Source organism: Neodiprion fabricii, chromosome 2, assembly GCF_021155785.1.
Source record: "Neodiprion fabricii isolate iyNeoFabr1 chromosome 2, iyNeoFabr1.1, whole genome shotgun sequence".
NCBI lineage: Eukaryota > Metazoa > Arthropoda > Insecta > Hymenoptera > Diprionidae > Neodiprion > Neodiprion fabricii.
Window position 1 is genome coordinate 7,025,091 of NC_060240.1, and position 15,429 is coordinate 7,040,519.

General features: G+C 38.1%; 3 protein-coding genes across 3 annotated transcripts; all 3 read right to left on the reverse strand.

Moving 5' to 3' along the window:
- Positions 1–187: 187 nt before the first annotated feature.
- Positions 188–1,980, reverse strand: LOC124176850 (protein lin-7 homolog C-like). Its single transcript, XM_046558634.1, has 5 exons — positions 1,723–1,980; positions 1,382–1,423; positions 1,174–1,286; positions 715–960; positions 188–588 (listed from the first exon to the last, which is right to left on the reverse strand). The coding sequence occupies exons 1-5, from the start codon at positions 1,757–1,759 to the stop codon at positions 430–432; spliced, it is 597 nt and encodes a 198-aa protein (XP_046414590.1). The 5' UTR covers positions 1,760–1,980; the 3' UTR covers positions 188–429.
- A 5,066-nt stretch (positions 1,981–7,046) lies between these two features.
- Positions 7,047–8,184, reverse strand: LOC124175528 (trypsin-1-like). Its single transcript, XM_046555880.1, has one exon. It carries the CDS (start codon positions 8,111–8,113, stop codon positions 7,196–7,198), a length of 918 nt encoding a protein of 305 aa, XP_046411836.1. The 5' UTR covers positions 8,114–8,184; the 3' UTR covers positions 7,047–7,195.
- Positions 8,185–8,737: 553 nt separating this feature from the next.
- On the reverse strand, positions 8,738–10,165 carry LOC124175529 (hemolymph lipopolysaccharide-binding protein-like). Its single transcript, XM_046555881.1, has 3 exons — positions 9,967–10,165; positions 9,647–9,728; positions 8,738–9,524 (listed from the first exon to the last, which is right to left on the reverse strand). Exons 1-3 carry the CDS (start codon positions 10,076–10,078, stop codon positions 9,125–9,127), a joined length of 594 nt encoding a protein of 197 aa, XP_046411837.1. The 5' UTR covers positions 10,079–10,165; the 3' UTR covers positions 8,738–9,124.
- Positions 10,166–15,429: the final 5,264 nt, after the last annotated feature.

A 15,429-nucleotide genomic window follows, 5' to 3' on the forward strand; every position in this document is an offset into this window, starting at 1 on the left:
GTTTTGCAAGCTTCCGATGTCTAAGTTTGATGTCGCTGCTATCGGGGGAACAAGGTCCTGCATACGTCAGGCATTACTTGAGACAATTACAAAGTGCTTGGTTTTCCAAGTCGAGTTCACTTTTGGAAATTCGTTTGAACTTATAAGTGTAAATAGAGATCAAGGTTTAGAGGATTTGCCCATACACTTGTAATTGGATTGATTTATATTTTGAATCAGTTTTAATTGGCTCATTAAAAAATACTGATAATGTTGTTATTGTAGATCGTCCTACACAAATTATTTCTAGGTAATGAATTACAAGATAAGTAAGCCATATATTGATTCGTCGCTTGAAAGTATAATAATGAATAGAAATAACATTACATTGTACCTATATCAGTTACTCATAAATTCTATATATGTATTAACAAAAATAATCATTCAAGTCTATTGCACACGTTGGCGCCTACGTGCAGCCCCTAGTTTGTCATACCGCGATTCCATTTCTTCCAGAAGACGAGGAGTATACCGAACAACTAACTTCACTGAGTTTTGGGCTTGTTTCAGTAATTCCACAGGTTTATCATGATTCTCGCCTTCAACACACTAGAGGAAATGAAAAAATAAAGTTATTTACAATATCCTGTATCATCATACAAATTCTTGAGTGGCAGCGTTTAAATATAATTAGATCTTAATTTTTCAACAATGTAAGAATTTCACATTACTCACCACGCCGTTAACAGAGAGTAGCTGATCACCACGTTTCAAACCACCGTGTCTGTCAGCCACACCCCCTGGAATAATTCTAGATATATATATAGGCCAGTTTTGCTCTTTTCCTCCCATTACGTTGAATCCAAGACCCTCCTCTGTTTTTGGCAATTCGACAACTCGCGGATGGGCATGTCCTTCACTAGCTGCAAACGCAGCCACAGTTGCCTTAGCTGTGGCGGAAGCACGCACATCTTGAGAACCCTGTACCAAAAATTCCACATACCCTTATATTAAAGTGGTTTTAAACAAGATACGTGTAATAAAGATAAAATCGGAAAAATTCACGAATGGCGCATACCAGACACCAAATAAAGTAAATGTTTGGAATCAGTTGCATGTTTTTCAAAACATTATCTTCAGAGAAAAAGTTGATTATTTTATGAAAAAGATCTACTTGCTTGTAATTAGTATTACCTGAATATCAACGGTCTCATACACATGTTCATAGACTTCTCTTACTGCATTGAGAAAGTCGCTTTGAAGTACCTTCTGCAGTGCTGCTAACTTTGTAGCCGGTACTTCGCCGCCTGAAATAAGTCAGCATCATTGATCAATTATTCAACATAAACTTTGTTGAAATATAAATAAATAATTTTTGAAAAAATGTCAATAATCAACTTACTCTTTTGTAGTTTGTCGAGAAGTTCGATCGATCTTTTAACATCTATAAATACAAAAATAAATATAAGTCAGTACCAGAATTAAAAATAGTAAATGCTGAGTACACTCTAGTAACTAATAATTAGATAAGCCTATAGGCATATAGACAAATGGACTAAAGCACCAGATAATGTATTTTTTATTCTAAAATTCTTTATTCAATGGATTTACAGTTACACGATCAATTCAATTACTAATCACACTAAAAAGCGTATCTACGAATTGAAAAATATATCGTTTGCACGACGAACTGACAACATTCCAAACTGATTGTGAGTGAACAAGAGTAATAAGTTAACTTACCCCTGGCTAATGTGAGAGGTTCTCCAATCGTTGCCATTGATGTTAAGCGAGATCACGAATATTCCTAATATGATAATTACTCTCTTCGTTCTCCGCAATGATCACTAAGTTAGTTTTTCTTAACTTTCACCAACAATGTTCTTGCTCTATCAATAACTCTGCTGGTGTAGTCGAAATTCCATAACAGTAATTATCGAACACCGTCCAATACAGAAAATTCCAACGCCTTTGAAAATGGCCGATAGATGGAGGTTCGGCTCAAATCGACTTGGAGCACTGCGAGTCAACTTTCGATACAGGCGATTCTATGAGGTTTCCCTCTGTTCCATGTAGAGCACCGTTCGTTGCCTAGGGAGCGTTCCAAAATCAGCTATCAACGCCAGTCAACGCAAATCCACGCCGTAAGACCGCGCAGTCTATCTCTATAAGCCTATGGACGCCCCTAGTGATACCTACTCTATGGTCCAGGTATGAGTTTTCCCCATACAATATATCTATTGTTCATACCGTTGAATAATTTGAACATTACACCGATTTTGCACCCAAAGAACAGTTGAAATCAAAAATATCTTTCTACCCGATGCCGACTTCTCACCTGCTCCTTTGTTTAGCCCGTGGCGTTAGACAAAAAACACGAAATGGTATACCAGGTTTCCTCCATGTCTATACCTAGCTCTAACGAACGTCGTCTGAGGATTCAAATTTACGCCTGACGCTGCGTATTACAGAAATTTTTCAAATATCTGCGAACGCTTCGGGCAGCTCGCAACGCGAGTCCGAGCGTCAGTTGTTTTCGAGCAGCCGGGGTGAAATGTTGTACAGGATCAGTCCGGAATTCAGATCGCGTTGTGTCGGCTGTTACGTTATTCGATCAATCAGTTTATCTCTACGATACTTAACTGTGAATAATACACAAATAGCAGTGTGTGGCCCAGACAATAAACGAGTGACTGCAATGACAACATCCTGCGAGGATCGAAGGTGAGTTTCGTGTTTTGGGTTCCATTGTTTTCTGTAACTTCAGCTTTGAGCGATATCGAATTTTGTCTCTCTGCGTCGAGTGTCATTTTTTTTTATCGATTGTTTGGCTAATTTTCAGTAAATGCGCAGTTAGATCGTAGCCAAGTTTTCTCTGTCGTTTCAAACGGCCAGGAACAACAGAAAAAAGTGAGATTAAGTGTGGAATCGAGTGTTATTGCGGTGTAGCTTCTTGGATTGTAGATTTCTAAAGTTTGATGAGTAGGTTATCGACAGACGTTTAATTAGACACAAGCGTTTTGTGACAAGCAAATGCCCCGATAACCTTCCATGTGGTTTTCATTCTTACGTTCTGATGAAACGGATCTTGCAAAACGTGACCTTCGTTTGAGTTTGTGACTCGGATTATGGTTAACGGATCGCGTTGCTCGCGTAAACACATGTTTGTACAAAGCAATAGCAACGCATTTATTAAATTTATATCACCACTGCCAGTAATTTTTGTGGATTTCACATATATTTCAAAATTTCGAGCAAATGTAAATCGTTGGTGGTTGTTTATTTCTCATACCTATTATATTTTTGAATAATTATGTTAAATTTCGAATGCTGTTTAAATTGATGCTCACATTACATTACTAACAAAATACTGTTCTCTTATATGATGATAGTAACAAATTGCAACATCGTTGATTGACATTAGTAATTATCCGGATTGAAGGATCCTGTCAATAAACCTTTGAAGACATCATTTGGCAGCAGAACTCATGAATTTATTTCAGAAAATCAACAGATATTAATGGAGTCCTTACAAAACAGTATAAATTAATGTCAATCATGTCACATCTCATTATGTAATCCATATCATTTTCCACGGTTTGGCATAACACAGAACACACTGAAATTGCGTTTGTTTAGCTACTCATAATGAGTATATACCATATAAATGTTAAACATGAAATATTAACAAAATATTGTGGTATTTTATCTAATTACAGAATTGAACTGCAGCAAGCTTAATCAGGGCTAGTGAACATATGAAGTAACTGACATTATCAATATATAATAGAAAACAAAGTGCAGAAGCTGAACAGGTCAACATATTGTGGAAAAATACGAAACAGGTATAAATTTATAAACATTCTTGGTTATAACATTACGCTCCCTTCACTTTGAGAATTTTGTATTTTAGTAGAAATTTATTGCTATTGGATCTTTGATTATATTTCAAAAAAATGATTGCAAAGTTTCAGTGGCGCGTTTATTGATTTGGAAAATAAAATACTAACAAAAAGTCATCGCTTATCTGACCACAGAGACAAACTATATTTCAGCCGAACTGAATGCATTTCGAAATGATCTAAATGCAGTAACCCGATCAATCGATGTCTGCGAACAAAGTGAAAACTAGAGCAACCCCTGCAGTGAATAAAACTGGAAGGTACATAATTGATATGATTTTTAATTACTATTTCGCTTTTCATTGGAAATTAGTCATAAAGCTGCTCATTGATGTTATGTATTTATTCAATGTTTATTTTATTAGCTTTCTGTTATTAATTTTCGCAGTTTATTTATTAATACATCAGAAACTACTGAAACTCTATGCATAAAAAATTGTTTTGAAACAGGTAGCATGTAGTGACATGAAATCTGATCCAAGTATATTGTGTGAGTAATATTCTGTTACATTCTTATTGCAGTGTTGAAAGTGCGTCGCTTCACCATTCAACCTGAGATGCTACGAGAACTACATGTGTACAATGTAGAGCAACCCAGAGGAGGTAAGAATTCTTATTTGATTAATTGTTTGACAATTCAAGGTGGTACCTTTGAAGTGAAATTTTTGTGTTTGAGTACAATGTGGTGAATAAATCTAGTAGTAGACAACAGTGATAATTAATCTGATATAATAATAAATCCTTTTGTTTAATACATGTAAAATTTTGCAAGAATAAATTATTACTACTACTACTGTACTACTAATGTGAGAACTGAAAATTGAGACGGATAAATTGATTCAAATTTTCTTTTTTGCTTCTTCCAGATTCAAGCAGAGACATCCGTGTAACTTCTCTATTACTCGGCAACGTTGGTGAGTTTGCATGTGTTAGGTTACGGGTATTTCCCCAGGTTTCCCTTGTCACGTGGCGTGGCGGTAACAATTGTTACTCAAATTTTTAATTTCTTAGCTTCATGGATACGCTCATTCGCGATCGCAACGATGCTTGACTTTCTGTTGAATCATTTTGTTACCACAATTTGTTTGACCTTAGCTTATTCGGAGGTAGAATGTTGCACGTTGCTGAAAGTGGAATGAGCATCGCGATCGTAGGTTACTATCGCTTACTCGGCATTCGCGACAACAAATTGTGTATAGTTACTGACATCTTAATTTATGTTTGATGTAATCAATGATGTCGTTTAACTGATAGTTTCACCCGAAGTTTCAACACAATCCAACGATTGTTCAATCAAATTCACATGATTTTTGGATCAATGAAATTTCAAAATCTGGCCCAGAGTAAAATCTTCAAACTGCATGGTATATTGTCAGTAATTTTCTATTATCTAACATCTAACAAATGTCGATCAATTGCAAGTTTAGCTCGCTTAGAAAAATGCCGATAAGCAGACAGGATGTTTCTAATCCATTTTACAAAAGGTTGATCGACAGATAGTCTGCCAGTACTCACTAAAATAATACATAATATGCGGAAATTATAGAAGTACTGTTGCTTCTACTGAAGTTGTTCATTATGATTTTTTGAATCATACTCTTTTCAATATTATCGTATAACAACAGGCTGACTATAGTACGAAAAACATTTTGCTCCCTACAGGTAATCAACGAAAAAGTAAGTCAAAGTAACCACGGTACGAATGAGGAAGAATGGTGTGTGTTGGAAAACATGGAGAATCGCTTAGATCGAATATAGGTAACCGGGTAGGTAGGTGGTCGTTTCGGGAGCCGTCGTGGAGTGTATGCTGATGCGTGTGAATCACTTTTGATAAACATTTCCGTTGGGTGGTTCCGGTGGGAATCAGGCGAGGGTACGAAGGTCGTAATGTACCGTGATGTTACTAACTTTTGTAATCCACAGCGTCAAACGATCACAGAAATTTTCCTCCTAAAACACGTAAAATACTCAGTAAAAGAATGTCTTCGCTATTAGTAAGCTTTTAAATTTCAACGAGGTTCAAATCTCCATTTCTTGTCACCCTGCTATCATCCTCCAGCTGTTATTCAATCCAATTATTGAATTATTACCAATTATTATTCAATGAACTTGATCTCTGTGATCGTCTGAATGGGCAAAACGCATCTCTCAATCATCTATCGCGTTCCGTGGTACGCTAGATGAGGACAGATACTGAGCTCGAAGACTTCGCGTCGAAGAGGATCGCCGACCGTCACGCCACTCAATAATGCATGCCTTTTTTTCACCCCACCCTTCCTTCCGGACTTGATTCGTATCTGAGAACAACAATCCGCATAGAAATGCGTTGGATTCAAAAAGACGCAGATGTGGATTGGATTTCTACAGAATTTTACGACAAGTCTTAGATATTTAAAGTGTTTCCACAGATTAATCAGTCGCGCTTTTGCGTATAGATTAAATACTGGATTCGAATGCGACATTCATCGATAAATTTCGCAACTGTATACAAAAAAGTAAATCATTCTTGATCTGTTGAGTGTTGAGCTCTTCGATCAATTTTCTTATGAATAACGAAGTTTTTAAGTTTTTCCGCGTCATTTGCGCGTGGACTTGATACTTTTCGATACTGAGAGGCAGCGCGGCATTTACTAGCCAGCGCTCAACGCGCGGGGATACCAATCACGAAGTAGATAGTGATAGAGAAGAATCTTTTAAGTAATATAAAGAATTACTTCTGAGGTGTATAAAAATATTTGTTGTACTGATCGTATTATTTTCTGTTTCAGGGTAACGAACCAATTTTTTTTACAAGTACACTGAGAAACAATGTTCTGTCGAACAAAATATTTACTTCAATAATCCTCGGTCGAACATTGATATTGATTAAAAAAATTAACAATTAATATTGTTATTTACCAATACAAATAATCAAGTTAAAGACTGTAGCCGCGAATGTCACGTTGGGCTCGACATAGTTTTCATCAGTGTACGCTTGTTGTTTCCAACAAAATGTCGTAAACAATCACTAACTCATACAGCCACGCCATTTATACTAGCTATTTAATAGAAAGACAATTCCTTATCAATTCACGAATAATCGTCATCAACGATACTAGGAAGTTAGTTCAACGCTTTTAAAATTTATTTCGGGGGATGGTCAGGACTGGTGTTTTATACACAGTATCACAATTTTTCCATGTATTTATTTTGTTGAACAAAGTAAACTCATCATCGTGTGTAACTGTGGAAAATTTTGAAAGTCATGTACTAATCAGATTTCTATTTGTTTTCCAACACTCGATGCCGACTTGCCAATTGCCTGGGAATATGCCTCAACCATCGACGAGTAAAGTGGTGCTGGATTCTGGAGCTACCGGAAACCCTGCCGTATTGACGCTAGGATCAACAAGAGAGAATAGCCATGGTAAATAGTCAACGATACTGGTGTGCATCGTCGGACTCGCAGGTACACATCCTGCTTTAAGCGTGTCGTTACTGTCGTATATTGCTGCAGTGTTGATCGCTGCTAGGTCCCCGTTAATAATGACAGGGCCTCCAGAATCTCCGCCACACGTACTTTGCGGATCTGGTCCTTGGCCTCGGGCGCACAATATTCTGTTCGGTATATCCTCAACGTTACAGTCCGGGTTGCCGCTGCAACGATTTGCACCAGGCTTGAACTCTGAATTGCACACGTCCCAGGTCACAAGCACTGACTGTCCGCGTAAAAGAGTTTGAGGATATTCGTCGTATCCCATTTTTCCCCAGCCCACGATGGTAGCCGGAGTGCCAGGGGGGTAACGGGTGCCTGGTGGCGGAAGGGAGATCGCCTTAAGTCCACCACTGACCATGTTTTCAACAGTTCTTATGAGGGCGACGTCAAAGGCGTACCGTCTCGGGTCGTTCTGGGGGTGGATCACGCATTCGGCAGTATGTATCGGCGGTGGCTGACCACGCTCCGAATTCGAAGGGTATATTTTTATCGCCTGACATCTATCCTTGACTATACAGTGAGCCGCAGTGACGATCCAGTAGTTGTTTATTATGCTGCCACCGCAGAGATTTCCGTCCGCGACGAGTCTCACCAAAAATGGAAAATCTGCGGGATCGGCTTGCTGTCCATTTATGATGCGTCTGCCAGAATCGTTGTCACTGTATGGCGATGCGAGCACGGTTGACCTTGAGCTTCCATGTAGAAGAAGTAGTAACGGGGCACACGTAAGAATAGTGGATAAAGTATTGAGCTTCATGATGTTCGTGAGTCCGCAGCACTCTGTTTCCGACCCAGACTTATTCCCTGATTCATATACCGTGTGCAATCCGCTTATCATTCAATCGTCGGAACCGTGTTGAGAAAATTACCTTCACATTCATTTGGATTTCATTACACCTCTTGTTCATTAGCTGCGCGATGCAATGGCGCCGTTGCGAATCGTCACGCGTGATAAGCGTCTACTCTCGAACGATCGTTTATAACCTGATCAAATGGAAATTTAATGTAGGAGTGCTTTATACACGTACATCGAAAACGAACTATTTGTTCAACTGAGATGAAAAAATTCGCATTCACTGATACGATACAATCTTAACTGTTTTCTACTTTATTTTATCTATTATTTTTGATTAATGACAGCGTGATTTGGACTTCCGGCCTCATTTGCTATATCCGAAAATCGTTATTCAAAATATGCGTTTTAATGTTTCCAACCAAATTGGTTGCGTATATCTGTATTATTTACGGCACGAAAATGTAGTGTTGTCGGCTTGAACAAAGCGACATCGTATTTTACTAACTTATCTTTCCAATCAATTATCTCTAATTTCGGTAACGATATTCACCGCTTCACATTTTAAGGTTTCGTAAAAACGTTTGGTTGTGTCGATTCGGTTTTTATTTTTCATTGTGTGAAATACATGAAATATTTTTTGGGTTCACAAATTTATCGGTGGTGTTTATAATCATCGTGATCACAAAGTGTGATTAATTTATTTAATCGCTTTTTTTAAATGCTTCTGTTGTCTTCTTCGACCCTTTTGGGGATGGTATTTGATCAAGAGTTGCCGATGGTCCGTCATATGAATAAATTTTCATGCATCGCGTTCGCTTTGTATTTTACTGCAGATTTGTCCAGTTTATAGAAATATTTTTTATTCTACATATGTTAGTCTCAAATACGGTTCCCATACTTTATATTCTACGTTATTTATCAACGACATACTGTCTGCCAATAAAAATCGATCACTCTTGTTAGATGTCCTCATCAGTAGATTGGTAACTCGCATATAAAACCAAACTGTGTACCGCAATTGATATCGTTAAGTCCGCCACTTTTGTGCAATGATCCGCAATTTTCGGCACCACCCGCATTGTCTGGTTGTCCATCTGCCCACTCGCCGAAACCAGCTTTCGCCAACGTCTGACCGTGAATGGTCACATATTGGCCTTCCCGATAAAGATCGTGAAATCCAATACTGGCAAAATCCGGATGAGGTGATCCAGTGATTGGAGATGATTTTTTGAACAACTCAGTGACTACTTTCGCTTCGGCTATGGAGTTAAGAATGGCCAAGTGACCACCCTCCTCTTCGCAAATCATTCGTGCATCGTTCCAAGGAACAGCTCGCGTGTGAACTTTGTAACCGCCAATATTCGGGGTGTACCTGCGTACGTAAAATATTCAGAAAACTGGACGGGAGTTCCATAAAATTTGTCACGCGGAGTGCACTAGTGTACAGTTAGAAGAAATATATACTCTGATCAACTATTGATAGTGAAGGCTTACGTGTAATCGTCTCTTTTCGCGTACGGTTGATTCCACGGCAGGTAGGGCGGTTTCGGCATAGAAAGTGAGTTCCAGTTGCAACCTATACATAGGCATTATATATACCAAGGAAAACATGTGGATGAGCCACCACCTATGACGTGAAATATATTTCTTTCAAATTTCTCGCAATTTCAAATCTGCTACCGATTACTGCCGAGTTATTAGAGAAGAATGGAACAACAAAATGGAACAGGCAAAACAAAGACAAAACAAAAAATGCAAAATCCATACATGTGTTACAAAACTTACGATTTTTTTCACTCACGGAAAATACTTACCGAACGATGGTTGATAATACCAGTTTACCGCAGGATAAGGGGCTGGTTGTTGTTGTGCCATTGACAGTCTGGCACAGAAGAATATTTGAATCAAAACGAAGATGATTCCCATGGCTGAGATTAAGATGTACCGAAAGCTTTACCGGTCTCGACGTCTCGTGGATTCTTCACAAAGTTGACTGAGCGTCGATGCCTCGGGAGTAACCGGTTTACTGGCAGTGACTGTTGAACGGGCGAAAAAAAGTGCAACAACTGGTTATGACTCATAGGTATATATGTGTACCTCGTAGCACATTGAATATCTGTCAATTTAGAAACGGATTTACATCGAACTTGGTATGCTCGTGTCTTTTAAGTCGCTGATTACAAACCTGAACTTGAAATTTGGAAATTCAAAATGCGGGTCGAATTTTGCGGAACGGAATCCAAAAACTTGCCAAATTTGGGTGAAATTCGGTTCCTGATCACAAATCTACATCGAAGTTTTTTTTCTGCATGCGAGGTTTTATCGCGTAATCGAATCGTTATAAACTCGGGATTTTTATTAATCATAGTTTACTCAGAGTGAATACCGGTAATTAAAATATATCAATGTTTCGCAATTACAGTGATGAATTTTAATATACGCAATTTTTTGCCACGAATTTGAAACGTGCAAGCTACATTGTCGAAATTTGAACCGTTCTCATTCATTTGTTTATTGATTAGACGAAAAGTAAGGTTTGCTCGGTCGGTAAAGACAAGCTTACCATACGGCCTGGTTTGCGATTTGTTCGGTTTCGACCACTTCTGTGGCGATATTTCGTTACGGTAAATATTCTCTGAATTATGCACCGCTTTTTTGCTGGTAAAGCAGCGTAAAGAACCTGCATTTAGCGTCCATAATTTATCGAAAATCAATTTCAAAAACCTATTTCAGTGTCAGAAGGCGCTACCAAAATTGTGACACGTGAAACGGAAGTTTGATCTCTCCCAGGTTTCTTTCTCTCTGGTCTATATGGCAATTTGCTTGTTCCGAACAATCCAGAGAGAGAAAAAAATAACAATTTTAAACAGGCGAAGAATCTATCTTTATTTAAAAGTAATTCTTTTCCGTACGTAATTAATGCTGAAGCGATTCTTACAGATTGTGAAAATCCGCGATATCAACAAATGGTTATCGGCATAAATTTACTATCGAGCTGCAGCTTCCTGCGAGCTTTATTCAAGGTCGTGGATACTGAATTCCGGTTGTTAATTGCAGAAACCGTTTCCACCATCGGCCAGTGTAAAATTCGATTGATGCGGATTTAAACCGATAGCTGATGGTCTTTGAAACTCGTAACGTTATTGAAATTTAATTAATTCGACAAAATTTAACGGTATTACGAGCTCGATTGGATTTTGTAATACTCTGTAATCGAGGGAGTATAATAATTAATCGAATTGCCGTACAATGCACGTATTAATTTCACCGGAATGACGTTTCAAAAACAACGAAATCTCACTAGAAACTAGAATTGCGCATCTGTTTAGGTAAACATGGAGTACGTAGGTTTATTGCATAAAATATTAACAGTCAGTTGTAATTCAATCATATGACGAAAAATGTTCTTTTTACTCGGTTTATTCAACAGTGTGATATTCATGTTCATCAACATTATCGTCGGACTGTACATTTGTAGACGAGTGAGTGTAATACAGTAAGAAATTATGTCTCTTACTTAAGCTGAATTTTGAGGTTTGTTTCAACACGCTTAAAGTGAATTCAACTCCGTACAAAATTAAGTTCTATCGGAGAATCGTTCTACCGTTTTCGTAATCTGAAATCACAATTATTTCACGGAATGAGCATACAGCTCCGTAATAATGATTTCTTTCCAACTTCTAGTTCTTTTACGTAATGAGATCGCACAGCAAATTGGTGGCGGAAATCGCGGATTTCAATTACGCGGTAAGATAAAAATCGTCGATTATTTGACTAGAAATTTTTCGATGCGTATACAGATAATTTCAGGTAATCTTTCGTAGGTTGGAAAATCGCGATCGAGCCTCGATTACATAGGACAGAAAGTTTCGGACGCTATGAAGGAAGTGAGCTTTTTAAGTGAACTATTCGATCGTATATTTCAATAATTATCCCAACTATATAGATTAGTTAGACAATCGGATAGATTTTTCATGGTTTGGCGTAATCCGATTCGGTTTCGACCGTGTATTTTATCAATCAGATCGAGGGGGACATTAACAAGGAGTTGCAAATCACTCATCGCTTGACCCAACTCTCAAGTCAGCTGTCTGAGGTCAACCAACGTTTTACGAGTTTGGAGGAAAGCGTGATCGAGGTTCGTTGAATTTCACGTTAGAAGCACGAACTTGACTGTGTTGGAAATAATTGTACCTTATCAAAATACTTCCGTTTCAAATTTCCGTGTTTAACCTGAATTCAAAACCTTTGATTTCGTTCTTTTACATCAAATTTCCGGTGAATCTAAATCGAAAATTAATTACTTTTATATCAGGGAACAATCAATCATTTTCCACACAAATCGATGTGAATTATATGCGAGAAGAATCAATCGGCTCATCGTTTGGTTCTGCACGAAATCGAAAGTTTTAACCCTTTGAGTTACACGTTATTGTACTGAGTCAACTTTTATCATAAGATAGTATGCTATGGGTTTTGGGCTCGCTGATTACGAATCTGAAATCAGATTCTGCTAACAAATATCAATTTACATTATATGGCAACAATTACTGTTCGTATGCTATCAGAAATAGCAATAAACCGCAAAGAAGTATGTTGCCAAGTTCTCTAAACATCTAAAAAAATACATATCAGAAAGGTAATAAGAATACTTATCACCGTGACTCAAAGGGTTAAACCTCGAGTAAAACACGTTTAACACTAATAAATTATAATTCAGATGGTTAGGACGGACTGGAACATGGAAAGCGTTAAAGTAGCGACACCAGCGAGCATAAACGACGAGGTAAAAAAGGTTCTGAGTCTGAAGCAGCCGAAGGTTCAAAAAAAGCGAAAATTCTCGACGTCGACGTTCATGGGAAATCTTCCTACCCTCCAAAATCCACCGTTGAAATCAACCGCGCTTCCATCGCTGACCGGATCCGGAGTAGAGTCAATTTTTACCGAAGAAAAATCGGAGGAATCGGATCCGGATCGATTTCGAATCACGGCCACCCCGGTTGTTCAACTCCTGAGGGAACAGCGGCCTGTTAACGATGGAAAACCAATCGGTTTTCGTCCTTCATGGAAGTGCGACGCGTAGATGACAGATTTTTAGTATCAGAAATCAACCACGAGTCCTGAAAATTGACTGTAAACATTTTACGCTGCGTCAACGCATGAATAATGTTTAAAATCCAAAGTTCGAAAGCACTCGCGGGAGTTGATGTAAACTTTTTTCTATCCTCGTTCGATTCTACCGTACCCGTGGATTCAGTCCGTCTATTCGGTTTCTCTTCAAACAAACCGAGAACCAATTATCCCCGTCTGTCGGCTTGGCTGGTCTTCTTGAAAAAATACGGAAACGATCCAAAGTTTCTTCACAATTGTGCGTGCGTGTGTGCGTGTGTGTACACAATTTTGTGCGAGGAAAAACGTCACGAGACGGTAGAAACTCGAGTCGAAATTTTGCGCCTAGATTTGACTCATTGTTAGTCGAGGTTCATATAAACATACCTTGAAGGAAACTGAAACAAGAAATGTTACGTTGAACTTCCGAATCCTAAAAATTAAAGTACCAAATCCTAGTTTGACGCTCTTAGTAGACCATTGAAACTGTTTTAATGCTATCCAAGAGATATTTGGAAATAATTTTGACGAGCTTCGATAACATTTGAAAATTAAGTATTGCATTTCAACTGTATTCAGTCAACGTTCTTACGAATACAAAAACACTTTCAACCGATTGAATATACGGAAAGTACGATTAAACACCCGTGTAAATCGATTCATATTTATTAGGATTTTAATTTCATTTCATAATCATAATCGATCAGAATCGACGGACCTTTTATCAGCGTGTTAGGATTTTGAGCGTTAAAGGAGGATTTCAAACAAGCAGATTTAATCCTGCTTCTGGGGGTTAAAGGAGGTTCTAAACAGACTCTACTTTAAATTTTCGGACATTTTTAGCGTCGAAGTAGGGTCTGACATTGCATCGAAATAGAACCTGCTTTACTGTCTTCAAGCCCTACTTAGGGTTTGAAAACTAGACGTTAAATTTGGACTCTGGAAGGTTCGTTTCGTGAAATTTTTAAAAGTCGTTTCACCTCGCCTGCGCAACGTCACCGTTCATTCGTTCGTATCACACGTCACGTATCTTCCGGTCCGTCGGTGCATCGGTTCGCCACGAGTAGGGCAGGTATGCCTGACATCCTGATGCGGTAAATTCAGGTCATACGAAGCCGTGCAAATTGGATTGCGAACGGTTGTCAGCCGGGGGACGTCAAAGGATCGTTATACCGGTAATTACTCTATTCTGTGTGCCTGAAACTGCGGTCGTAGCACTTGCGTTGATGATAGGTATAAACTTGCGTAAATAACGAAAGACTTTCACAGTGTATACAATAATTTGTCTTCAAACTCTGCAGTGGGCAGGCGTGCGATTGATTAAAAAAAAAAAAAAATCATTATTCTTTGACGGTGAGAAAACTAGAATCGAACAATACAAGACCGCGATTCGGCCAACGCGTCTTGTTACGTAATATCGCATTTTGACGGATTGTATTACAGATCCGTCAACAAAAATCTTTTATCTGTTCAATTAACGTGGTTAATAATAATCCTGAACACAGAGGCTTTCCTTTTTAGTGCATCATCCGACAGCGGAAGAGAAGAAAAAAAAAAAACGCCGTTGCGTTATATTAAATTTGCAATATTCCCGGATATGTTGCCTGTTTATCCTCTCGAGAATATAAGAGCTGCTTCTACGGATTAAATGATGTGTGTTTCGCATTACGACGGAGGATCAGCTTTTTCATCGCCACTTTATCCCTCGCTTATTCATCTCAAAGAGGGCGAATCGGTCTGTATTACAAAAAGTAATTCTTGAGGTAAACGGATGTGACGTTTTTTTTTTTTCCTTTTTGAAGCTTGACATAATCGGCCAATCAACGATAAGGAAATACTTGCAATTTTTTTTTATGTTCGCATTTACGTATTTCGGAAAAAAATAATTTGCCATTTTCCAACGTGGAACACTCTAAAAAATTTTCTTGGGTCAAGAGATTGGTTATCAAAATTGGAGGCTTAATATTAAAACTGTGGGTCTTTTTTGTAACGTACATTGATATTATGATTGATGTAAGCGATAAGAAAAAAATTGTTTTTTTTTTTTTTCACACACGATTCTTCATAAATTCAAAACACTGTAAAAAAGGTGAAATATCTAATTGAAAAAAAAATCTTTTTATGAATCCAATCAAACTTCTTAGGAGGCGCTACATTGAAAAATCGCA

Bases quoted from the DNA above. Each gene is read 5' to 3' on its own strand.
- LOC124176850 (XM_046558634.1), bottom strand. From the start codon at position 1,759: ATGGCAACGATTGGAGAACCTCTCACATTAGCCAGGG. The intron at 1,424-1,722 runs GTAAGTTAACTT...TTGTATTTATAG, and splicing joins ACCTCTCACATTAGCCAGGG to ATGTTAAAAGATCGATCGAA. The intron at 589-714 runs GTGAGTAATGTG...CATTTCCTCTAG, and splicing joins TACTCTCTGTTAACGGCGTG to TGTGTTGAAGGCGAGAATCA.
- LOC124175528 (XM_046555880.1), bottom strand. From the start codon at position 8,113: ATGAAGCTCAATACTTTATCCACTATTCTTACGTGTGCCCCGTTACTA.
- LOC124175529 (XM_046555881.1), bottom strand. From the start codon at position 10,078: ATGGGAATCATCTTCGTTTTGATTCAAATATTCTTCTGTGCCAGACTG. The intron at 9,729-9,966 runs GTAAGTATTTTC...GCCTATGTATAG, and splicing joins GTATTATCAACCATCGTTCG to GTTGCAACTGGAACTCACTT. The intron at 9,525-9,646 runs GTAAGCCTTCAC...TTACGTACGCAG, and splicing joins GCGAAAAGAGACGATTACAC to GTACACCCCGAATATTGGCG.